This window comes from Somniosus microcephalus, chromosome 11 (assembly GCF_052327205.1).
Source record: "Somniosus microcephalus isolate GS21.2 chromosome 11, FLI_Smic_1.0, whole genome shotgun sequence".
NCBI lineage: Eukaryota > Metazoa > Chordata > Chondrichthyes > Squaliformes > Somniosidae > Somniosus > Somniosus microcephalus.
The window spans coordinates 1,992,556-2,015,588 of record NC_140997.1 but is presented as its reverse complement, the minus strand read 5'-3'; the positions used below and the strand labels follow the sequence as shown (position 1 = coordinate 2,015,588).

The 23,033-nt window shown below is 43.0% G+C and overlaps 1 protein-coding gene across 2 annotated transcripts in view; it reads right to left on the bottom strand.

Moving 5' to 3' along the window:
- unkl (unk like zinc finger) overlaps positions 1-23,033 on the bottom strand; it is a 304,546-nt gene that overhangs the window by 208,654 nt on the left and 72,859 nt on the right. For both annotated transcript variants that reach the window (XM_086000032.1, XM_086000033.1), the window contains exon 3: positions 17,746-17,922. In XM_086000032.1, coding sequence (XP_085856158.1) covers positions 17,746-17,922 — 177 coding nt within the window. The remainder of the gene's footprint in view (positions 1-17,745; positions 17,923-23,033) is intronic.

Genomic DNA, 23,033 nt, shown 5'->3' with positions numbered 1-23,033 from the left:
ACCGGGGCTCCTGGATCTGTGGCCGTGTAACCGGGGCTCCTGCACCTGTGGCCGTGTAACCGGGGCTCCTGCACCTGTGGCCGTGTAACCGGGGCTCCTGCACCTGTGGCCGTGTAACCGGGGCTCCTGGATCTGTGGCCGTGTAACCGGGGCTCCTGGACCTGTGGCCGTGTAACCAGGGCTCCTGGACCTGTGGCCGTGTAACCGGGGCTCCTGCACCTGTGGCCGTGTAACCGGGGCTCCTGCACCTGTGGCCGTGTAACCGGGGCTCCTGCACCTGTGGCCGTGTAACCGGGGCTCCTGGATCTGTGGCCGTGTAACCGGGGCTCCTGGATCTGTGGCCGTGTAACCGGGGCTCCTGCACCTGTGGCCGTGTAACCGGGGCTCCTGCACCTGTGGCCGTGTAACCGGGGCTCCTGGATCTGTGGCCGTGTAACCGGGGCTCCTGGATCTGTGGCCGTGTAACCAGGGCTCCTGGACCTGTGGCTGTGTAACCGGAACTCCTGCACCTGTGGCCGTGTAACCGGAGCTCCTGCACCTGTGGCCGTGTAACCGGAACTCTTGCACCTGTGGCCGTGTAACCGGAACTCCTGCACCTGTGGCCGTGCAACAGGGACTCCTGGATCTGTGGCCGTGTAACCGGGGTTCCTGCACCTGTGGCCGTGTAACAGGGACTCCTGCACAAGTGCCGTGTAACCGGGGTTCCTGCACCTGTGGCCGTGTACGGGGCTCTCGTACCTTGGTAAGTATACCTCTCTGTAATCCGGACTTTTTGATCAACCGGCACCACACCGGTCCCATCGGTGCCGGATAAAAAAGTTTCCTGTATTGTCCATCCCTAATTGCCCTTGAAAAGGTGGTGATGAGCTGCCTTCTTGAACTGTTGCAGTCCATGTAGTGAAGGTACTCCTACAATGCTGTTATGTAGGGAGCTCCAGGATTTTGACCCAGCAACAATGAAGGAAGAGTGATACAAGTCCAAGTCAGGATGGAGTTGAGAAAAAATATAACTTGAGTAAAATGTTTTCACTGTGCCCCTTTGTGTGATTTTTGAGCATGTCTTCACAGTTCTCCATCCTGGGAGAGGGGTTGGATCCTGGTGCAGTATTTCCTCAGAAGAATGTGTCACCACCGTTAACGAAAGTGTTGGAATGTTCCTTGGAAGCTCTTCCACTTATATAATTCACATGCAGGGATTGTGGAGCAGCAGGATTCTCTTGGGAATGACTGATGTGGAAATCAAAAAAAAATTCTTCTAGAAAGCAGACTTGCAAGAAAGTCTAGTGAAAAACACCCTGGTTATTATTGACGATTGTCCGTAGAAAGTTAATGGTTAGATTTCATGCTGCATGGCCGGTTTGTTGACACACATTGACTGCCACTGGAAAATTATCAATTCAGTCAAAACTTCACCGTACTCTTCACAATCTGGTGGTCTTCTAGCATGATGCCATCTCAGACTTTCATTGCATATTTGTCTATTTCATAGTCTGCAGCCGGTTTCATTCCTCAACACAAACAGTTGGCACAGTCTCAATAGTGACATAGAAACATAGAAGATAGGAGCAGGAGTCGGCCATTCGAGCCTGCTCCGCCATTCAATGAGATCATGGCTGATCTAATCTGGGTAGCATAATCTAACCCCTAATGAATGCATATTTGTAAGAAAACAGTTAAGTTAATCCGTATAGCGGGAAGGTGCCGCCTTTGAACCAACAATAAACCAATGTCTCACCTGCCTCCTCTGGTGGGTGTAAAAGATCCCATAGCACTAATCAAAGAGCAGGATGTTCTTCTGGGGTCCGAATCAGCATTCCTCCCTTGAGTTCCATATTCAATTAGAGGGTGAGAAGGTTGGATCTCAAACAAGCGTGCTAAGCTTGAATAAAGGAGACTATGAAGGTATGAGAACGGAATTGATTAGAGTGGACTGGGAAAATAGATTAAAGGGTAAGACGATACATGATCAGTGGTGTACATTTAAGGAGTTATTTTACAACTTCCAAAAAATATATATTCCACTGAGGAAAAAAGGGTGTAAAAGAAAAGATAGCCATCCGTGGCTAAGTAAAGTAATTAAGGATAGTATCCAACTAAAAACAAGGGCATATAAGGTAGCCAAATCTAGTGGGAGGATGGAAGATTGGGAAGTCTTTAAAAGACAGAAAAAAATAACTAAAAGATTGATTAAGAAAGGGAAGATAGATTATGAAAGTAAATTAGCAAAAAATATAAAAACAGACAGTAAAAGTTTCTATAGTTATATAAAAAGAAAAAAGGTGGCTAAAGTAAATGTTGGTCCCTTAGAGGATGAGACCAGGAAATTAATGGTGGGAAACATGGAGATGGCAAAAACACTGAATGAATATTTTGTATCAGTCTTTACAGTAGAGGACACTAAGAATATCCCAACACTGGACAAACAGGGGGCTCTAGGGGGGGAGGAACTAAATACGATTAAAATCACCAAGGAAGTGGCACTTGGTAAAATAATGGGACTCAAGGCGGATAAATCCCCTGGACCTGATGGCTTGCATTCTAGGGTCTTGAGGGAAGTAGCAGTAGGGATTGTGGATGCATTGGTAATAATTTTCCAAAACTCACTGGACTCAGCAAAGGTCCCGGCAGATTGGAAAACTGCTAATGTAACACCCTTATTTAAAAAGGATAGTAGGCAGAAGGCTGGAAACTATAGACCTGTTAGCCTAACATCTGTGGTTGGTAAAATGTTAGAGTCCATTATTAAGGAGACAGTAATGGGACATTTGGATAAACATAATTTAATAGGACAAACTCAGCATGGTTTCATGAAGGGGAAGTCATGTTTGACAAATTTGCTGGAGTTTTTTTGAGGAAGTAACATACAGGGTGGATAAAGGGGAACCAGTGGACGGAGTGTATTTAGACTTCCAAAAGGCATTTGACAAGGTGCCACACAAAAGATTATTGCTCAAGATAAAAAATCACGGGATTGGGGGTAATATTCTGGAGTGGGTGGAGGGTTGGCTCTCTAACAGAAAGCAGAGAGTTGGGATAAATGGTTCGTTCTCAGATTGGCAACCAGTAACTAGTGGTGTTCCGCAGGGGTCAGTGCTGGGTCCCCAACTCTTTACAATCTATATTAACGATTTGGAGGAGGGGACCGAGTGTAACATATCAAAGTTTGCAGATGATACAACGATGGGACGGAAAGTAGTGAGTGAGGAGGACATAAAAAACCTGCAAAGGGACATAGACAGGCTAAGTAAGTGGGCAGAGATTTGGCAGATGGAATACAATACTGGAAAGTGTGAGGTTATGCACTTTGGCAGGAAAAATCGTAGAGCAAGTTATTATCTTAATGGCAAGAAACTGGAAAGTACTGTAGTACAAAGGGATCTGGGGGTCCTGGTGCACGAAACTCAAAAAGTTAGTATGCAGGTGCAGCAAGTGATCAAGAAGGCCAATGGAATGTTGGCTTTTATTGCTAGGGGGATGGAATATAAAAACAGGGAGGTATTGCTGCAGTTGTACAAGGTATTGGTGAGACCGCACCTGGAATACTGCATACAGTTTTGGTGTCCATACTTAAGAAAAGACATACTTGCTCTCGAGTCAGTACAAAGAAGGTTCACTCGGTTAATCCCGGGGATGAGGGGGTGGTCATATGAGGAGAGGTTGAGTAGATTGGGACTCTACTCATTGGAGTTCAGAAGAATGAGAGGCGATCTTATTGAAACATATAAGATTGTGAAGGGGCTTGATCGGGTGGATGCGGTGAGGATGTTCCCAATGATGGGTGAAACTAGAACTAGGGGGCATAATCTTAAAATAAGGGGCTGCTCTTTCAAAACTGAGATGAGGAGAAACTTCTTCACTCAGAGGGTGGTAGGTTTGTGGAATTTGCTGCCCCAGAAAGCTGTGGAAGCTACATCATTAAATAAATTTAAAACAGAAATAGATAGTTTCCTAGAAGTAAAGGGAATTAAGGGTTACGGGGAGCGGGCAGGAAATTGGACATGAGTCTAGGTTCGGAATCGTCATGGCCCTGTGGGTAGTGGAGTGGGCCCAGGGGCCGTGTAGCCTGGTTCTGCTCCAACTGTGTTCTAATTCTGTGTTAGATTTCAGGAGATGGTTTTATTCCTGTTCCTGGCTGGGGTGGAGATTGCCTTTACAGAAGGTAAGTACTGTAGAAAATATAGGGACAGAGTGATCTCCTGGAAGAATTTCGATCGCCTAGATGGGTCGGAGAGGAATTTCCCAGGTTTTTTTCTCCCAAATTGGCCATTGGGTCTTTATCTGGTTTTTCGCCTCTCCCGGGAGATCACATGGGTTCGGGTGGATGCACAGTGATAGAAGATTTGAGGTTAGGATCAGATCAGCCATGATCTTATTGAATGGTGGAGCAGGCTCGAGGGGCCGATCGGCCTACTCCTGCTCCTATTTCTTATGTTCTTATGTTCTTATGTAAACAATACCACCAAAAACAGATTATCTGCTCGTTCATTCGTTTGCTGTTTGGGGGACTTTGTTATGCACAAATTGGCTGCCGTGTTTGTCTACGTACCAATAGTTAATGCATTTCAAAGTTGTGAAAGGCTTTAGGTTACCCTGAGAAAGTGATGAAACTGCTAAATAAATGCAAGTCTCTTTTCCTTCATTTCAAGGGGAAGTGCAGAGAGACCTGGGTGTTCTTGTGCACCAGTCGCTGAAGGTAAGCATGCAGGTGCAGCAGGCGGTTAAGAAGGCAAATGGTATGTTGGCCTTCGTAGCAAGAGGGTTCGAGTACAGGAACAAGGATGTCTTGCTACAGTTGTACAGGGCCTTGGTGAGACCGCACCTTGAGTATTGTGTGCAGTTTTGGTCGCCTTATCTGAGGAAGGACGTTCTTGCCATGGAAGGAGTGCAGCGAAGATTCACCAGGCTGATACCTGGGATGGCAGGAATGACGTATGAGGAGAGATTGTGTCAGTTGGGCTTATACTTACTGGAATTTAGAAGATTGAGAGGGGATCTCATCGAAACCTACAAAATTCTGTCAGGCCTGGACAGACTAGATGCAGGAAGGATGTTTCTGATGGCTGGGGAGTCCAGAACCAGGGGTCATAGTCTAAGGATAAGGGGTAAGCCATTTAGGACTGAAATGAGGAGGAATTTCTTCACCCAGAGAGTGGTGAACCTGTGGAATTCTCTGCCACAGAGGGCGGTGAAGGCCAGTTCATTAGATATATTCAAGAAAGAGTTGGATATATTTCTTAAGGCTAAAGGGATCAAGGGATATGGGGGGAAAGGCAGGGACAGGGTACTGAATTTGGATGATCAGCCATGATCTCATTGAATGGCGGAGCAGGCTCGAAGGGCCGAATGGCCTGCTCCTATCTTCTATGTTTCTATGTAATCATTGACACTTGCCATTTCCAACGGTTTAGGCGGAATAATTTTTCACCTGCCTCGCGATTCTCTGAAATTCCAATGATCCAAAGGTTATTGCACCCACCTCAAACTAGCTCTTTCACTCTTCCACTGGAGTCTCACGGTGAGTTTGAACTGACGAATCTAATTCCATATCACTACAAAGTTTAAGTGAAGGCATTTTTAGAACTCATCTTTTCTCAATTTGTTGGCGCATTTAACCCCAGCCCCACCCCAAACCATGAGGATGAATAATTTGTTTCAAGTCACCTGCCAATGACGTTCGGTACACAAAAGGACAGACTACTCAACGTATGGCCCCATTATTCCCTGCAAGAAAGCAGCCCGGCTTTGTTACCAACTCTAAGTCAGCAGTCGAGGAAACTAAAGCCAAGCCAGAACATGTTCAGTTTCCATGCCTAGCTTTTGAAACATGATGGAAGATAGTCAAAAACCAGCTACTTCGTGGCACATTCAAAACTTTTAAAGGATAACACATTTTTCACATGGATATTCAAAAACAAGACCGCTGTGGTGACTTACCCCAGAGTATTCCTTGAGGTTTTGAGAATACCATCAATAAAACATAATGATAATTTGCTCTGAGAGCTAATTATGTATCCACACCACAATCACATAACATAAGAACATAATAAATAGGAGCAGGAGTCGGCCATTTGGCCCCTCGAGCCTGCTCCACCATTCAATAAGATTATGGCTGATCTTTTACAGGAAACTTTGTTATATCCAGCACCGATGGGACCGAGCTGTTGCCGATCTATCAAAACTGCCGGACATACAAAGTTAATGTTGAAGCATACGGAGGTTTTCATCTCCGTATCTAACAAACACTGTTGCTTAGCAACAGCTTGTAAACAGTCGGCCCGTACCTTGGAAGCGTCTCTGTAGCTTAGCAACAGCTTCAGAGAGACTTTCCAGAGCCCGACTGTTGAAAACAAAGCCACGAGAAGAAAAAAAACCTAACAAAACAGCTCCTGATTTCTGCCGGTAGATCGAGGTTTCCGGACATACAACCTCCGGATAAACCAAAGTTTCCTGTACCTCATCTCCACTTTCCTGCACTATCCCCATATCCCTGAATATCCAAAAATCCATCGATCTCTGTCTTGAATATACTCAACGACTGAGCCTCCACAGCCCTCTGGGGTAGAGAATTCCAAAGATTCACCACCCTCTGAGTGAAGAAATTTCTCCTCATCTCAGTCCTAAATGGCCGACCCCTTATTCTGAGACTGTGACCCCTGGTTCTAGACTCCCCAGCCAGGGGAAACATCCTCCCTGCATCTACCCTGTCAAGCCCTATAAGAATTTTGTGTGTTTCAATGAGATCACCTCTCATTCTTCTAAACTCCAGAGAATACAGGCCTAGTCTCCTTAATCTCTCCTCATAGGACAATACCCCCATCCCAGGAACCAGTCTGGTGAACCTTCGTTGCACTCCCTCTATGGCAAGTATATCCCTCCTTTGGTAAGGAGACCAAAACTGTCCACAATACTCCAGGTGTGGTCTCACCAGGGCCCTATATAATTGCAGTAAGACGTCTTTACTCTTATACTCATATCCTCTTGTAATAAAAGGCCAACATACTATTTGCTTTCCTAATTGCTTGCTGTACCTGCATGTTAATTTTCAGTGATTCGTGTACAAGGACACCCAGGTCCCTCTGAACACTAACATTTCCCAATCTCTCTCCATTTAAAAAATACTCTGCTTTTCTGTTTTTCCTATCAAAGTGGATAACTTCACATTAGTTCACATTCAGGCTGCTATCGGCTTTATAAGTTGCGAGTCAGTTATCTTCTGCCCAAGAGAGATCAAATGTAATGAGATCTGTGCTGTGCTTTGCCAAGCATTTGCCTACAGGCATGTACGAAAGTGAAAGCTATCCATGACAACCTGTCTGAATGCGATTTAAACATGTTCTCTGCTTCCCAGAGAGATTCATGTAGTTTCAGTAAAATCACACTTCGTATTTGGTCCCCTTTTGTACAAGACTACAGTGAAGGCTGGAGGACAGTACACTTTGTCCAACCCACAGAGCTAGAGGATGGGTTTGCACCTGCACAGAACAAGTCTGGTTGTTCAAGAGGAATGAAAGCCTGGAGGGGCTGCACCTCCCCACCAATTATCTTACAAAAAAATAATAGTATTCAACTTATTTTAAAACATTAAATTACTTGCCACTGCAGAAACGGAGCCCGGTTAGTGCTGCTTGCCTCCAGGCCATTCACTGTAATGGTAGCAGCGACTGCATATCAACCCCAGTGGCCAATCTAAAACGGCCAATATTACTGTGCACAAATTGGTTTCTGCGTTTGCCAACATAACAACAGGGATTACACTTCAAAAATTAACTCTCTGCCTGTGAAGTGAGATGTCGGAGGATGTGAAAGGCACTTTATAAATGCAAGTACTTTCTTTTCAGACGGAGAGTTGCCCCATGTGCTCTAGAGCTGCTCCATTAAAATGAATGGAACTCCTGACTGTCCACCAGCCAGAGTGGTAATTTGGAGGTGCAAGCCTCCAGGAAACATTGCTACAGGCTTTCGGAGCAGCATATCACCAGCGTAAATTTTCAATTATTTACCCCACGTTTCATTTTCCATCTACAAATCCCTCCGGTGCCTTTCCCCACTCAGTCTCTGCAATGTCCTCTCCCTCCTCCTCCTGAACGCTCTAATCCTCAGGTTCCAGCTTTCCATCCATGCCCTCCTCCCTTCATCCCACCACTGGTGGCAGAATGTTCAGCCACTTCAGTCCTACTCACGACCCAAGACTTACCAACTTTATAAATCTCAAGACCTGCCTCATTGGACCAGCTGCTGGTCATTCCTCCTTTTCTCTCCTTCCTGGCTTGGTGGCCGTTTTTCGTGCACCAATCAATAAAGGGACTTGGGACAAGCGTTCAATGCACTACATAAATGCAAGTTGCTGCTGTTATCACCAGTTAACATGACTGTGCTTTTTAACGAAATGTTCTCTGCAGTAAGTAGGTCCCTTCCAGGAATTTAACTAAAACAAGCAATGAAAAGTACAAGTTACTCATTAGAAAAAGTGGTTGGTAGAATAAAGTCCTTGGACTTGCAAATTGTAAAGATGACTTCACTTTCTCAGCATTCAGACAGGCTATTTTTGGTGAGGGAAGTATAAAATTCTGACCCTTTACAAAAACAATTATTCCTCACTCCAGATTTTTTAAAATTGTTCCAAATCTGAGCTTCACCACAAGGCTGGAGGAAAAAGACAACTTGAAATATGAAATGCACAGACACCTCGCCTCCACAGAAAGAAGTCCGCGGGGTAGATTTTCATCTCCACCACCTGAGTGGTAATTGGACAGAGCAGATCACCCATTTTAATTCCAATCAGTGCGATCCATTCCGCCAGATTACGGCTCAAGAGGTGAAGACAAAAATCTATCGACTCTGGGATTGCGTTAAAGGAGACCAGCATGACAAAATAGCACAGCTCCAATACGCTGCACCAGAATGATGATTCGTCCACACAATTTCACGTTCACGGGGTGGGAGGTGCCAAAAGAAAGCCTGATAGAAATCAAAGCGAGAGTCACCTCGAAGCAGCAAGTTTCCTGTTGACCTGAACAATATATTGCCTGGGAAGATCAGAAACTGGGAGAAAGGAGGACTTCACAAAGTTCAGGTTTATTTTTCCAGATACATTTCCATGTCTTCTCCAATAATACCCCAAAAAATGTTAATAAAATCTTGAAGATGACAGTATGAAAATATTCAACAATAAAAGAACCACAGGCGTTTAATCGTGTCACCCTGATTCACTAACGTTGCAACAGGATAACCATCTGCCCCAATATTAGATGGCATATCATAGGTATGGTTCTCCTTAACTGAAAGTAGTTCAACCTTTAAATACAAATAAATACTTAGTCAGGTAGGCAGAAAAATACTTGGGACTGTAAAGCAGCCATGATAATTGGGTGGTAACCCTCCCCACACAACATGGAGGCCTGGTTTTTTGATCCAAGAGGGCAACAAAGAACCACGATGAAACATGGTACGGGAAACTCTCGTTTAAACGGCACCTAAATATCCGGAATTCTCTATTAACCGGCAAAATTCATACTCCGAAAACACCTCAATAACTGGCAGTGTTGCCGAGTCCGAGTCTCCCGCGGTAGCCGAGTCAGTCAGTGGGGGTAGTTCTCCAAACTGCCACTACTCGGCTTCTTGGCGCTGTCGGAAGTCCGAACACCTCAATAACAGGAGGCTGTCTCTCCCGCGCTGCCGGGAGTCTCTTCCGATCCGCCATTTTTCTGTGCGTCTCTCCATCTTTATCGTGAATTATCTCCCCCCATCTTGTATTATGGAATTCCCAAAAGTTGGTCCAAGCAAAAGGACTTGGAATAAGTGTACAGTCAACTACAGTACTGTATACAGTCGTTTACTGTATAAGTTTTGTTTTACTGTTAAGTAATTAAAGAGTTATGGATTACCCTCAACTGGCAGTACTGTACTTAATCAAGCATCTCCCACCATCCATTTAACACAACATTCTGTAGGTGAGTACCCAATTACTGTATACTGCATATTGCTTGATTTTTTTATTTTTGTTTGTTAAAAATAGCCTCGGTAGATAACCCTCTCCGTCATCCGGAATTTTTAATCAACCGGCACCATCCCGGTCCCGGAGACCAAAGAGTTTCCTGTACATGAAGCCACAATACATGCACCCACCCAGTCAGACCAGGAAGATCTGTATTGAGATATGAACTACCTTCAACAAATGAGGAAGACCATCGCATCTCTGCAGTCTGCAATGCAGCATGCTTACTTACCAGTCAACCTTCTGTTACAACTAAGTCAGACAGACGGAGGTGGGAAACATTATGACACAATGGTAACACCAGCCTTCAGCACAGCAGCGCCAAAGCATTCGGAGTTTGAACCGGATTCAGGCTTCAGGCTTGGTACAGTTTGTTCAGGCACACAAAAAATGAACTGCTCTTAAGAACACCCTATCTGGATATCAAAAGGCAGATCTGGCAGCATGCAGCCCCCTCAAGAACCAAGCAGTCAAATGAAAGCTCGAACAAGCACTCGTCACATCTAATCCCCACAAGCTGTCTGTACACTCTACTCTTAATTCAAAATCATGCAATTCTAATTACTGTAACTGTAAATTCACCCTTTTGGGGCACTAAATTTCCTATCTTGCTGTGTTATTTGCATTGTTTAATTGAAATGACTGGGTAATTCTGTTTTTTAAGCACAGAAAATGACTGAATTATCAGGAGCAGTTTGTATGGGATTTGATAAGTTAACTGGAGTTCAGAGTGAGAAGCAATATAGAAGCTGGGAGGTTGGACATGGAATAAAAACAGAAAATGCTGGAAATACAGCAGTCAGTCAGTCAGCAGCTGTGAAGAGAATGGAGATTTAGGGTGTGTGCCCCAGGCTAACCAGGATGATCTGGTGCCAGAGATGCAACAAGTCTTTATCTTTCTACCATTTAAGTGGTTGATAAACTGATCTTTAGAACCAGTATTTAGCCAACCATTTTTTTAAAAATATGTAAAAGCTGCTACCGCCTCCAAAATGGACATTGGGAGCAAGGAAGCAGAGATTGGAGGGGAAAGGCGGAAAACAAGTGAAAACTTTGAAATTGACAAACCTATTCAAATCTCACACCTGATCACATTTCCTGTGTACAAAACTTTACTACTTCTTGTTTTTGTCACGTTTGTCAACTTTTACCATATAATTGCTATGTTTGCATTTATAATAGAACTCCCGCTGTAATTTTACCATGCTATGTTACACCCTGCTGCCAGCAGTGATGCTGCATCACCAGTTCCTCATTTATATCTGTACCCCAGTCCAACGATCCTCATCCCTCTAACCTGGCTTCCCCTGAAGACTGCATGTGGTCATCACTTCCTGTGAGCAACAACATGAGGTTTCACTCGTTTACAGTTAAAATTATAATAGAATATTCGGATTCTATTAGAATTAATTGGCATTCAATTCAGCGTTAGCCGGAGAGATATAAAACCTGGCAGCAATCTAAAGGCCAAAGCATATTCTTAGTTTGGGAATTCACTTTTACACAGTCTGGAGTAGACAGATGAATAAAGCATCAAGTATTCATGCCTTTACATAATGTAACTGAACTTTGAACATGAAATATCAGCACTTGTCACAATTCGTGGTGATTATACATTGTATTCCTGTTTTCATTCATGTCACAGCACCACTAAATTGTGGAAATAAAATCAGAAGAAATATAGAGCCCTTTCTAGTTCTACACATTCACTGGATGCCGCCAACATATTTCAAGTAACTTGAGGCTTGCAAAGTGCAGGGTTGGCCTTGTGGGGGAAAGGACAGGAATGTTATTCTCAACGTTGTCAGCCACCAACACAAGTTCCACATTAACTGCTGAAATGCTCTACAGAGTTTCTCCTGACAGAGGCACGGGAAACCATGCTTATTGATTCTCCATCACAGCACAGGACATCAAATGTCATCTGTCTTGTGGCAAACAGGATTCGAAAACTACACACCTGCTTCACTTCCAATTTTCTTAATTTTCAAAAATATGGGGGAAAATTATAAAACATCTCAACATAACACACTAGAGTAGACGGTACTGTAACAATGGCACAAGATAGCTGCATAGCTCATGATTTGGGGGACGGGAAAACAGGTCTATTCTCCCACCCCCCAGGAGACTCTTCAGCAGGTAAACGTACATTAAACCCAGAGCATACATTGTTTCAGATACTTTATCCTCTGATCTTACTGAGGTGATACTTTCACCAGTGACCGGAGTTTGAATCCAGTACAAGTCAATGCGATGAAAGATTTCTCTCTTTAAAATTCACGCAGAAAATTAGTTTCAACCCAGCCCCTACTGGGCACAGATCGACAGCATAGGATGGGAATTTAATTCAGCAAAAATTAGCAACCAAGCTCAGAATGGAAACATCAGGCTGGTGCAGTAGGTGGCACTTGGAATGAAGGCACATGGCTGGGGCAGATTATAGGGAGCTCTGCTTTGAATGCAGCTGGAGCTATTTATGACCTGGGAGTGCTCAACACGGATAATGTTGGTGGGGGGGTGGGGGGGACCCAGAGGCGACATTCCTCGCACAAATTGTGCAAGAAACAACTGAATGCTGCTTCGGGTGGGGGTGGGGGCATGGGACTGTCGGGTCCTTCCGGATGGATTAACTCAAACTAAATGGCCGACCATATCATGTGGAGATCCATTTAAAAACCTTAAATCAGCTGTGTCAATCTTCTGACGATTGAGACCTGCAAATGGCCACAGAGAAGGAAGGAAGTTCAGAAACAGAATCCAAGTCCATTTGGATCCTTTGATTGCCCAATTAAACCAGCACCACTGCAGTGGGTTATCGGACACACAGATAAAGACCACACAACTATGCAATATATGTCAAGTATTTCAGCTTGAATACTCAAAACACAGTCCCAAGATGGTTGGTGCAGAACGTGTCGCCTGATTACTGCACTGTAGTCAAAAGCGCAACAATGTGTATTCATGCACATAATACGTATAGTGCTGTATATAAAAACCTACAGCCCATGTTTAATGCCCCTTTTTCAGTTTAGATTTGCTAATATTCATATTGATCGAACACCTGCTGCCTTGAAAACATTCTACTTGCAGTCATAGTGGTGCAGCCTGCTGATGTGTCCACCTACTATAGAACACAGTGACACAATGGCTCAGTAAGACAATGCATTCCGGGCGACAGGCAAGGAAGCTGCAACGCCGTTCATGAACCATCAAACAGCTTGATATAAAAAGGCAAAGAGAAGTCCAAGAGCAACGTGGCTAAAATAAGAGTGACCGATTCATTTGGAGAATGGATGGATGGAGAGAGAGAGAGAGAGAGACAGAGAGAGAGAGACAGAGAGAGAGAGAGAGAGAGAGAGAGACAGAGAGAGAGACAGAGAGAGACAGAGAGAGAGAGACAGAGAGAGAGAGACAGAGAGACAGAGAGAGAGAGAGACAGAGAGAGAGAGAGACAGAGAGAGAGAGACAGAGAGAGAGAGACAGAGAGACAGAGAGAGAGAGACAGAGAGAGAGAGACAGAGAGAGAGAGACAGAGAGAGACAGAGAGAGACAGAGAGAGAGACAGAGAGAGAGAGACAGAGAGAGAGACAGAGAGAGAGAGAGAGAGAGAGACAGAGAGAGAGAGAGAGAGAGAGAGAGAGAGACAGAGAGAGAGACAGAGAGAGAGACAGAGAGAGAGACAGAGAGAGAGACAGAGACAGAGAGAGAGACAGAGAGAGAGAGAGACAGAGAGAGAGAGAGACAGAGAGAGAGAGAGACACAGAGAGGCAGAGAGAGAGAGAGAGAGAGAGACACAGAGAGAGAAAATAGTGTTTCCACACTCATCCCACAAAATAGGTCCATTTTATTTCGTTTTATTGAACTATATAAATGCGTTCTTTCCACATAAGCTGCTGGAATATCCAGGGCCTCCGCTCCTCAACTTTTGGGATGAAGAGTACAGACCCTGAATTCCTAAAAGCTATAAAAGACATTGATATAATTGTGTTAACAGAAACATGGTGCCAAAAGGACATGCCGACCCACTGTCCCCCAATGTACCATGAAATTATTGTGCCTTCAGTAAAGAACATTAAGACACGCAAGGGCAGAACCTCCGGGGGAATCCTGGTGTGGTATAAAGGAGAACTGAACAAACACATCTCACCGATAAAACAGGGAAAATCACACGTATGGCTAAAATTAGATAAAAATATAGGAATAGAAAAAAACGATGTTTACTTATGTGCGATCTACATACCTCCAATAGAATCGCCATATTTTGAAGAGGAGATATTTGACACTCTCCACATGGAAATCAGCCATTTCCAGGCCCAAGGAAAGGTGCTACTATGTGGGGACCTAAATGCAAGGACAGGATGTGAACCTGACTTCATAGACCCACAGGGCAACAACCATGTGTTTGGCCAGACCCCTCTATATGTCACACCAGCCACCGCAAACCGAAACAACCTCGATTGTGAAATAAATAAAAGCGGTAGGGAGGTAGTGCAACTCTGCCGAGCCTTAGGCCTGTACATAGTTAACGGTAGGTTCAGAGGGGACTCCTTAGGGAGACTCACATATTCCTCAACTCTTGGGTCTAGTGTGGTGGATTATACAATCACTGACCTGGACCCCTGCGATATCAACGCATTCACTGTCAGGCAGCAATCCCCCCTCTCAGACCATAACCAAATAAATGTGTACCTTAAACTTTCTGCCCAAACTACAGACACAAAAAAGGAACCCAGTAAGCTACATAAAATAAACCAGACATACAGATGGGCCCCAGACAGTGGAGATAAATTCATCACAGCACTAAATTCACCTGATCTCACAAGTAAAATTTCAAAATTTAAAGAAAATCTATATGAGATCACCAGAGATGGGGTAAACATGGCCATAGAGGATATAAATATGATCTTTCATGAGGCAGCTGTAAAAGCCGACCTCGTGAAACAGAAGAGGAAGAGTCACAAAAGACAAAATAAAAATAAGAAATGGTTTGACCACGAATGCAAAAATGCCAGAAAAGACCTGAGAAAAATATCAAACCAAAAGCATCGCCAACCAAACAATCCGGACCTACGTACTAGATACAATGAAACCCTCAAAAGATATAAACACACCATTAGGAACAAAACACAAAACTATACCCACAAAATACTAGAAGAAATTGAAAACTCCACCAACCCAAAACAATTCTGGGAAATGTGGAATAACCTGAGTACAACACAATTGCAAGCATTACCAATCCAAGATGGCGACATCTGGAGAACACATTTTGAAAACCTCTACAAAGACATCCCAATAAACGAAACAAACCCAAGTCAACATCAGGTCACAGAAAAACTCCACACATTAGAAGCAACAATCAAAGACAACCAAAACCCTCTAGACTCCCCAATCACATGGAAAGAAATGGCCACAAAAACAAAATCTCTCCACCTAAAGAAAGCCTGTGGCCCAGACAACATCAAAAATGAAATGCTCAAGTTCAGCAATATGGAGATGCAGGGTGCGGTACTCAAATTATTCAACATCATATTACGTTCAGGCTGTTTTCCCGATATCTGGTGCCAAGGACTAATCTCCCCCATATATAAAAGCGGAAACAAATCAGACCCAAATAACTACCGCGGCATCTGTGTCAACAGTTGTCTAGGGAAGTTATTCTGCAGTATTCTAAATAGTAGATTACTTGATTTTCTTAACAAACATAATATCCTCAGAAAAAACCAAATAGGCTTTCTTCCAAAACACCGCACCGCCGACCATATCTATACCCTTCACACCCTCATTGAAAAACATATACACCAAACAAAAAATGGGAAAATATTCGCCTGTTTCATCGACTTCAAGAAAGCCTTTGACTCTATATGGCACGAAGGGCTCTATTATAAACTTCTTCAATGTGGAATAGGGGGCAAAGTCTATGACCTTATTAAATCAATGTATCTGAAAAACAAATGCGGGGTCAAAATTGGAGACAAACGCACCGATTTCTTCACCCAGAGAAGAGGCGTCCGGCAGGGCTGCAATTTGAGCCCGACCCTGTTCAACATATACATAAATGAATTAGCAGACATGCTGGAGCAAAGCGAGTCACCAGGTCTCCGTCTCCTAGATGGAGAAGTGAAATCCCTGTTCTATGCGGACGACCTGGTTCTGCTGTCTCCCACAGAACAGGGATTACAGCAACAACTAGACCTACTCGACAAATACTGCCAAAATTGGGCTCTAACAGTAAATCTAAAGAAAACCAACATCATGATTTTTCAAAAAAGGCCCAGATGTCAGGAAAACAAATACCAGTTTACCCTCAGTGATATCACTATAGGACACACTATGAGCTACACCTACCTTGGTCTAACTATTACAGCATCAGGGAGCTTCAGCATAGCAGTGAATGCACTAAAAGAAAAAGCCCGAAGAGCCCTATATGCAATAAAAAGAAAATTCTACAACATCCAAATCCCAATCAAAATCTGGCTCAAAATATTTGACAGCATAATCCTACCCATTGCACTGTACGGTAGTGAAGTATGGGGCCCGCTAAATCACCAAAGCTACACTAAATGGGAAAAACATACAATAGAAGCCCTACATGCAGAATTCTGCCGAAGCATCCTTCGCACCCAAAGGAAAACGCCAACAAATGCATGCAGAGCTGAACTAGGCAGATACCCACTGATAATAAACATCCAAAAACGAGCACTAAACTTCCTAAATCACCTCAAATCTAGCTCCCCAGACACCCTTCATTTCAAAGCCTTTCAGACCCAAGAGCTAAACCCAGAAAAGAGTCCCCTGAGTCAGCTGCTACGGAAACTAAGTACTCAGCCGGACCCTGACCAGCCCCAGACCAACACAGCCGCCCAAACACCAATCCGAGTGAACCAAATCATTAAAAAATGCAAAGAAACCTACCTGGAACATTGGAACAAAATAACCGAAAGCCAAAGCAGATTAGAATGTTACCGGGCCCTAAAAAGAGAATATAAACTGGCAGACTACCTCACGACCATCAGAGACACAAAACAGAGACAGACCCTCACCAGGTACAGACTAAGCGACCACCAACTGGAAATTGAAAAAGGCAGATACAAGAAATCCTGGCAGCCTAGAGAGAATAGAATATGCGATCAATGTCTGGCTGGCGAGGTTGAAACAGAAATGCATTTCCTCCTAAAATGCGAAAAATTCAACACATCAAGAAACATATTATTCAACAAGCTAAGCCAAACAACCCCAGATTTCAAGGAATTGGATGATCTGTCAAAATTGAGATTAGTCCTAGGAGAAGGAGACAGACCATACCTTGGGGCCAAATATGTAACAACATGTCACAACCTGAGGACTGTTTAAAATTAAGACTGTTTAAAATTAATATTGAACGTACCAAATGAAGTACAAAGACTGTTTAAAATTAATATTGTTTAAAAGTAATATTGTATGTACCCAACAAATGTCAAATCGATTGACACCTACAGAATGTTGGAAAACTGTACCTTTTTGCTATGTAAGCTTTGGCAATATGGTTCTCTGTAAACTTTCATGCCAATAAAGCATTTTAATTGAATTGAATTGAATTGAGAGAGAGAGAGAGAGAGAGAAAGAGAGAGAGAGAGACAGAGAGAGAGAGACAGAGAGAGGGACAGCACCTGCTAGAGACAGTTAGGAAAATATAGTACAAGCGATACACGAAGAGTTAAGCGGCAGTCTGAAAATAATGTAAAACACATTATCATCACATAAACAAAGAGTACCTTATGTCATACACTGGAGGGCGAAGATCGTGTGGACCATGAGCAAACGCACAGTGAAGTCCATTTTTCACACAGTGCCCACGAGCATCTGTTTCGTGGATGCATGTACCAGTCTTATAATAACGTAGATGATACTTTCTTTCTGTGTCCCCAGTTGTTCGATGGAGATATGGACAACTGCAAAAGAAATAAAGTTTGTTAACATCATTAACTCCAGCTCTCCCAAACACCTATAGTTCTTTACAGATTTGAAACACTATGAAATCTATTTGACATACTACCCTGGTGCAAATTGTATTAAATTTTTTCCTGACATTAAAATGATAGCAACTCTTTAGTTTCTAATGCCATTTATTAGGAAGGACCGATTCATGTTCATGTGGAAGGATATTGGGAGTTCATGAACTCGGCTCGATGTTGGTGATAGAGGCTTCCCCATTTGGTTGGATGTTTGGGCGAGTGAGAAACTATAAAAAAGTAAAACCAGGGGGCCATCCCACTGAGACCACAGATGTAGAGCATCAAGAGGGCTGGGACAAGGAGGCCTATCTGGCCTCTTGGGTAACTGCTGCAAGGAAGAAAAAGGAAATTAACCTAAAATGAAAGAGAATAATACAATTGTTGTCTGTTAACAGAAGGAAAGTTACATTAACGGTCATTATTCAGCAAGGTGGCGCTCATATATACCCACACCTAAGCTCTAATCCCATTGAACGTAAAGTAGGTCATTCAAGGTCAAGGGCAATTACACTGGCCCTTCAAATTCACACAAATGGTTGCCAAGAGCACCACACACATGTAGTAGCTTCTCTCTTTATGCAAGGGCCTTTGTAAGGATTTGGATTAGATTCGGCTGCTTGGTGAAAATGCTCATTTCCAAGGACGGAGCTCTTTGGGGATAACCCACGTGATTTACAGGCTTCCAATGGCAATGAAAAGGTGCAGTTCCAACAATCAAGTATTTTAGGGGTGGCCTTGGAAAGGCATAAAATTAATATGTAAATTGAAGTGTTATATACTGATGCAAAGTTGTAGTGCAGACACGTTTCCTTCTGGTCACGTTAGCTGCTCAGAAATTTATATCCGATGGCAATTATTTCAGCCTAAAATGATTATTCATCATCCTAATCAATGCTTATGGAAACAATATCAGATGTGGTAGCAAGCCTCTGATCAACAGCTCCCCATGATGGCATGGCCAAGTTAAGAAGTTCAGTGTTTTTGATAAGCCACAATGTACTTTCCATTTCCTCCTCCCAAGCTGCACACATCAGCTGTGGTCAAATTGGTCCAGGAGTCCAACACTCGCTAAGGCATTTCTCCTCACTGTAGGGACTAGAATATAGATATATCTCCCCTGAGCAGGAGGGGAAGGGGAGGTAGAAACCAAAACCTTGCTCGGTGCCCTAGCACTGCACATTGGCACTCCAACAGTCTGTACCTGCTGGTTTTGACAAGACAGGTATTAACTAGAGAAACTTAACACTTCAGGAAATGTTGAAAATATATTCCACATAGATGAAGAGCGAAACGGTGGGGTAGAGAGGATCACAAGCAACAGGGAACCCACCACAGTGCTCACAATTTAACTAGCAAGTTCCATCTTCAAGTCCAAAGTTGGAAACAGCTATTTGGGAGAACCCGGCTTTCTAATGCACTTGACGACCAGATTTCTCAGCGGATTAGCAATGTAACTCCACGATACAGTCAGGCTTTCCTGCAAATGTATCAGAAAAGCTGCACTATGCACATTTATTTTAAAAAGTTGATGTCTACTACTATAATCCTTCTGCGTCATCTGCATCACTGGTTTTGAGGGCAGTTTAAGACCACAAAGACTGAGTTCGTGGCTTCAAACACATTGCCGGATGCAAAATATCTAAGCAGATTTTGCAAATTGCATGAAAACAGTGAATTGTAAGAAATGTTTACAAGCAACAAGTTTCGAGCCCAAGGGTAACAGAAGTGCATGTTGTGCTTCTGGGACAAATAAAGCAAGGGACGTGCCCAATAATTCAGACAAATGCAAAAGAAACATTAAACCAGTTTCAACACAAATAACCAGCTATCTCGCAACTTACTAATTGTTAGTTTTTCATAATTTAGCAAACTAAAGAAAAAGATGTTCTCGCCAATGTTAACATATACTACCCTTAATTCTCACTTAACCTATACTGTTGACACAGAGAGGAAGCGAAAGGGGAACATTTTTTAAAGCTGCACGAAGGAACACCACTTTAATTCCTAAAATGAAATTAAACGACTGCTTCAAGCTACAAAATACCAGTTAAAATGAACTGCAACTTTATTAAAGTTGAAAGAGGAGTGCGCTTGGTTGACCATAAAGAGCATAAACAAAGGCTCTGGTCAGCTGCAACACTTGATCAGTTGAGTCCTGTGAGCTGATGCTGGATATCTTTGTTTATTGCAGAGTCTCTCACACAATCCCGAATCAGCATTCTAAGGACCTGCCCAAGAACACCAAAAGGCAATGCTACAATACTTTAACCGCTCATCATGTACACACAGTCTGCCATGGGCCATTTGTTATCCACAACTGTTTGGCCATCAGTCTTTGATTCACATAAGCTTCCAACAATTTCACATCCCATAGCAGCAGTGGAAGTGGTCAATAATCGATACTGCCCGCTGTGCGCTGCCGTCCGCGAGAAATTCCTGCCTCACTGTGTCCAAGGAACAAGTTAACAGAGGCCAGCACCAAGCTCCGTCACCACTAGATCATACTCAACTTGGCCGTGGAAATTCATTTTTAGCAAAAAAAATTTGTGCTTGTGACCCTAAACAGCAAGTTTAGTGGAATGTTTGTGTATCAGACCTCACTGAGGTCTGCATTTCAACACCTTTTCTGTACTCAATTACTGTCAGCCATAGTTTAGTGGGTGGCGCTCTCGCCAGAGTCAAGTCCCACTCCAGAGCCTAGAACGGAAAATCTAGGTTAACACCCCAGTGCAATACTGAGGGAGTGCTGCACTGTCTGAGGTGCCATCTTTCTGAGGAGATGTTAAACTGAGGCCCTGTCTGTCCTCTGAGATGGACAAAGATCCCACGGCACTATTCAAAGAAGAGCTGGGGATTTCTCCAGGAGTGTCCTGGCCAACATCTCTGAAACCGATGATCTGGTCCTTTGTCTCATTGCTGTTTGTGGGAGCTTGCTGTGAACAAATTGGCCGCCGCGTTTCCTACATTACAACAGTGATTACACTTCAAAAAGTACTTTATTGGTTGTAAAGCGCTTTGGGACATCCTGAGGTTGAGAAACGTGCTCTATAAATGCAAGTCTTTCTTTCTTTCTTTATAATAAATGTTGAAGTACTTAATATCACAAATACTAAAGGAAGCCAGAAATCAGGGGCAAGGAGCAGAGGGAACGACAAAGGGAAAAACCTCATGGCAAGATAACTTTTTTTTTGGAGGGGGGGGGGGGGGGGCAGCAAGTAAGACTTTTTTTTTAAACAAAATGATTGTGTTAATCATTAATGTAGACACCTGTCTATGTGGGGAATTTTGCCCATGGCAGTAGAATAACTGAAGTGCAGACGGTGACCCTTGCTTTGAATGACTGCATTATACAGTTGTAAACAGGATTTCCTGTACTCTGATCGAACAAATGCATCCATCGGAATCTCAGGAATAAAACTAACACCTCCCACGTGTGTATATGAATTACTGATTGTATCATTTGTATTTGAGCTGTAATACCTAAAGGAGTAATAATTTGTGTTCAGGAAACCCCCATCAATGAGCATTTCATGCACGCAAATGGCATTTTTTTTCCAGAAAATATTTTATATTTTCTAGATTGAAGGTTCAGACATACAAACAGGTTAAAAAATGGAGTGTCTGAGCTCAGCAGATTTCATTCGAGGATTCCCAGCCTGAGTTACATTAGGTTCCTCACGTTTCAATTTCAAATTGTGATAAAAGACAACCAAACTTACTGAAGTCAGCTTGGCAGCAGCAACAACTACTTCTTAAAATGGAAAATACTGTTACATTTAGTCAAGAGAGTAATTAAAAAGGGTAATTAAGGAATCATGGCCTAGGCTCATAATATTTCTACTCAACAGTAGTCTTTAATGCTTCAGATTTTCATGTAATTGTAAAATAAATATTAGTTTGTTTTACCCTGAAACAAATCAGCCTGCATGTAATATCCACCTATTGCGTGTGTGTAGCACAGCTCGAGAACACCTTTAATCCAGTGTGTCAATTACTTAAAATAGGGCATTGGTCATTCCTTCGGTCACACAATTCTGCAAGACAAATTAGGAAAGAAGAACCAGGTTCCGGGTCACAGGCACAAGGCCCATTAGGGGAACTAATGTAAAGCTGTGGAGAAAAGGCGGAATCTGAACATTCACAAAGTAGCCAGTTGTGCTCTGTGCCCAATAAAATTGGACATGTGCAGAGCCCAACGAGTTAAGCACGCTCGATTGTCCCTGCAGATTCAGTTCACTGCCGCCTCGAATCCAATTACAGCAATTATAAACATTCAGTAATCAAAACAAACAGAAATTCCAGAAATATTACGCACCACAGTTGGACAAACATTAAAATTATACAATTAAGCATTCTCCATGTAGTGACAAGAAATGGGTAACATTTATAACGTAATTTATAGATTAAACCGAGAACGTGTATTTGATATTCAGAGATCCCATCAGCAGTGGCACTGTCTGAATGAAAACAGCAACACTGCACTAAATTAGCAAACTGAAATGCACACTGCAGCCATTCAGCATCTCTCAGATTCACAATCAGTCTGAGCAGATCGGTCATTTTAAAAATGACTGCTGCATGTTTAACTGGAAACCTTTGAAATAAAGATGTTACAAAGTCTCCATTTGTTCATTTATAATCGTATACAAATGACCAACCTTCTTTATAAAACAGCAGTTTCCCTCACCAACTCACTGTGGCCTAACATAATCCCTGGATATTTACCCAAGTAATTTATTAAATGAGCTAAACACAGACATTCTGCAAGAAATTCCTCAATCTCTCTCCGTGTGAGTGTTGTGTATATTACCCAGTCACTTGCACAGCAATTTTTTTTGCAAATTTCCCTTTGTCCTAGATTGTAGTATTAGTCAGACATCTGCCTTTCTCCAATTCTGCCAAGTTGGTGAAAAGAAGCTGCACTAATTAGTGAACAAACCCGCTTCAAAACAAATACAACCATATGAAAAGTTGCCCCTTGCATACTGACAAAACAGATTTACCGATAGGTATGCAGAATTAATTAATTATTACGAGTCTGCATAAAC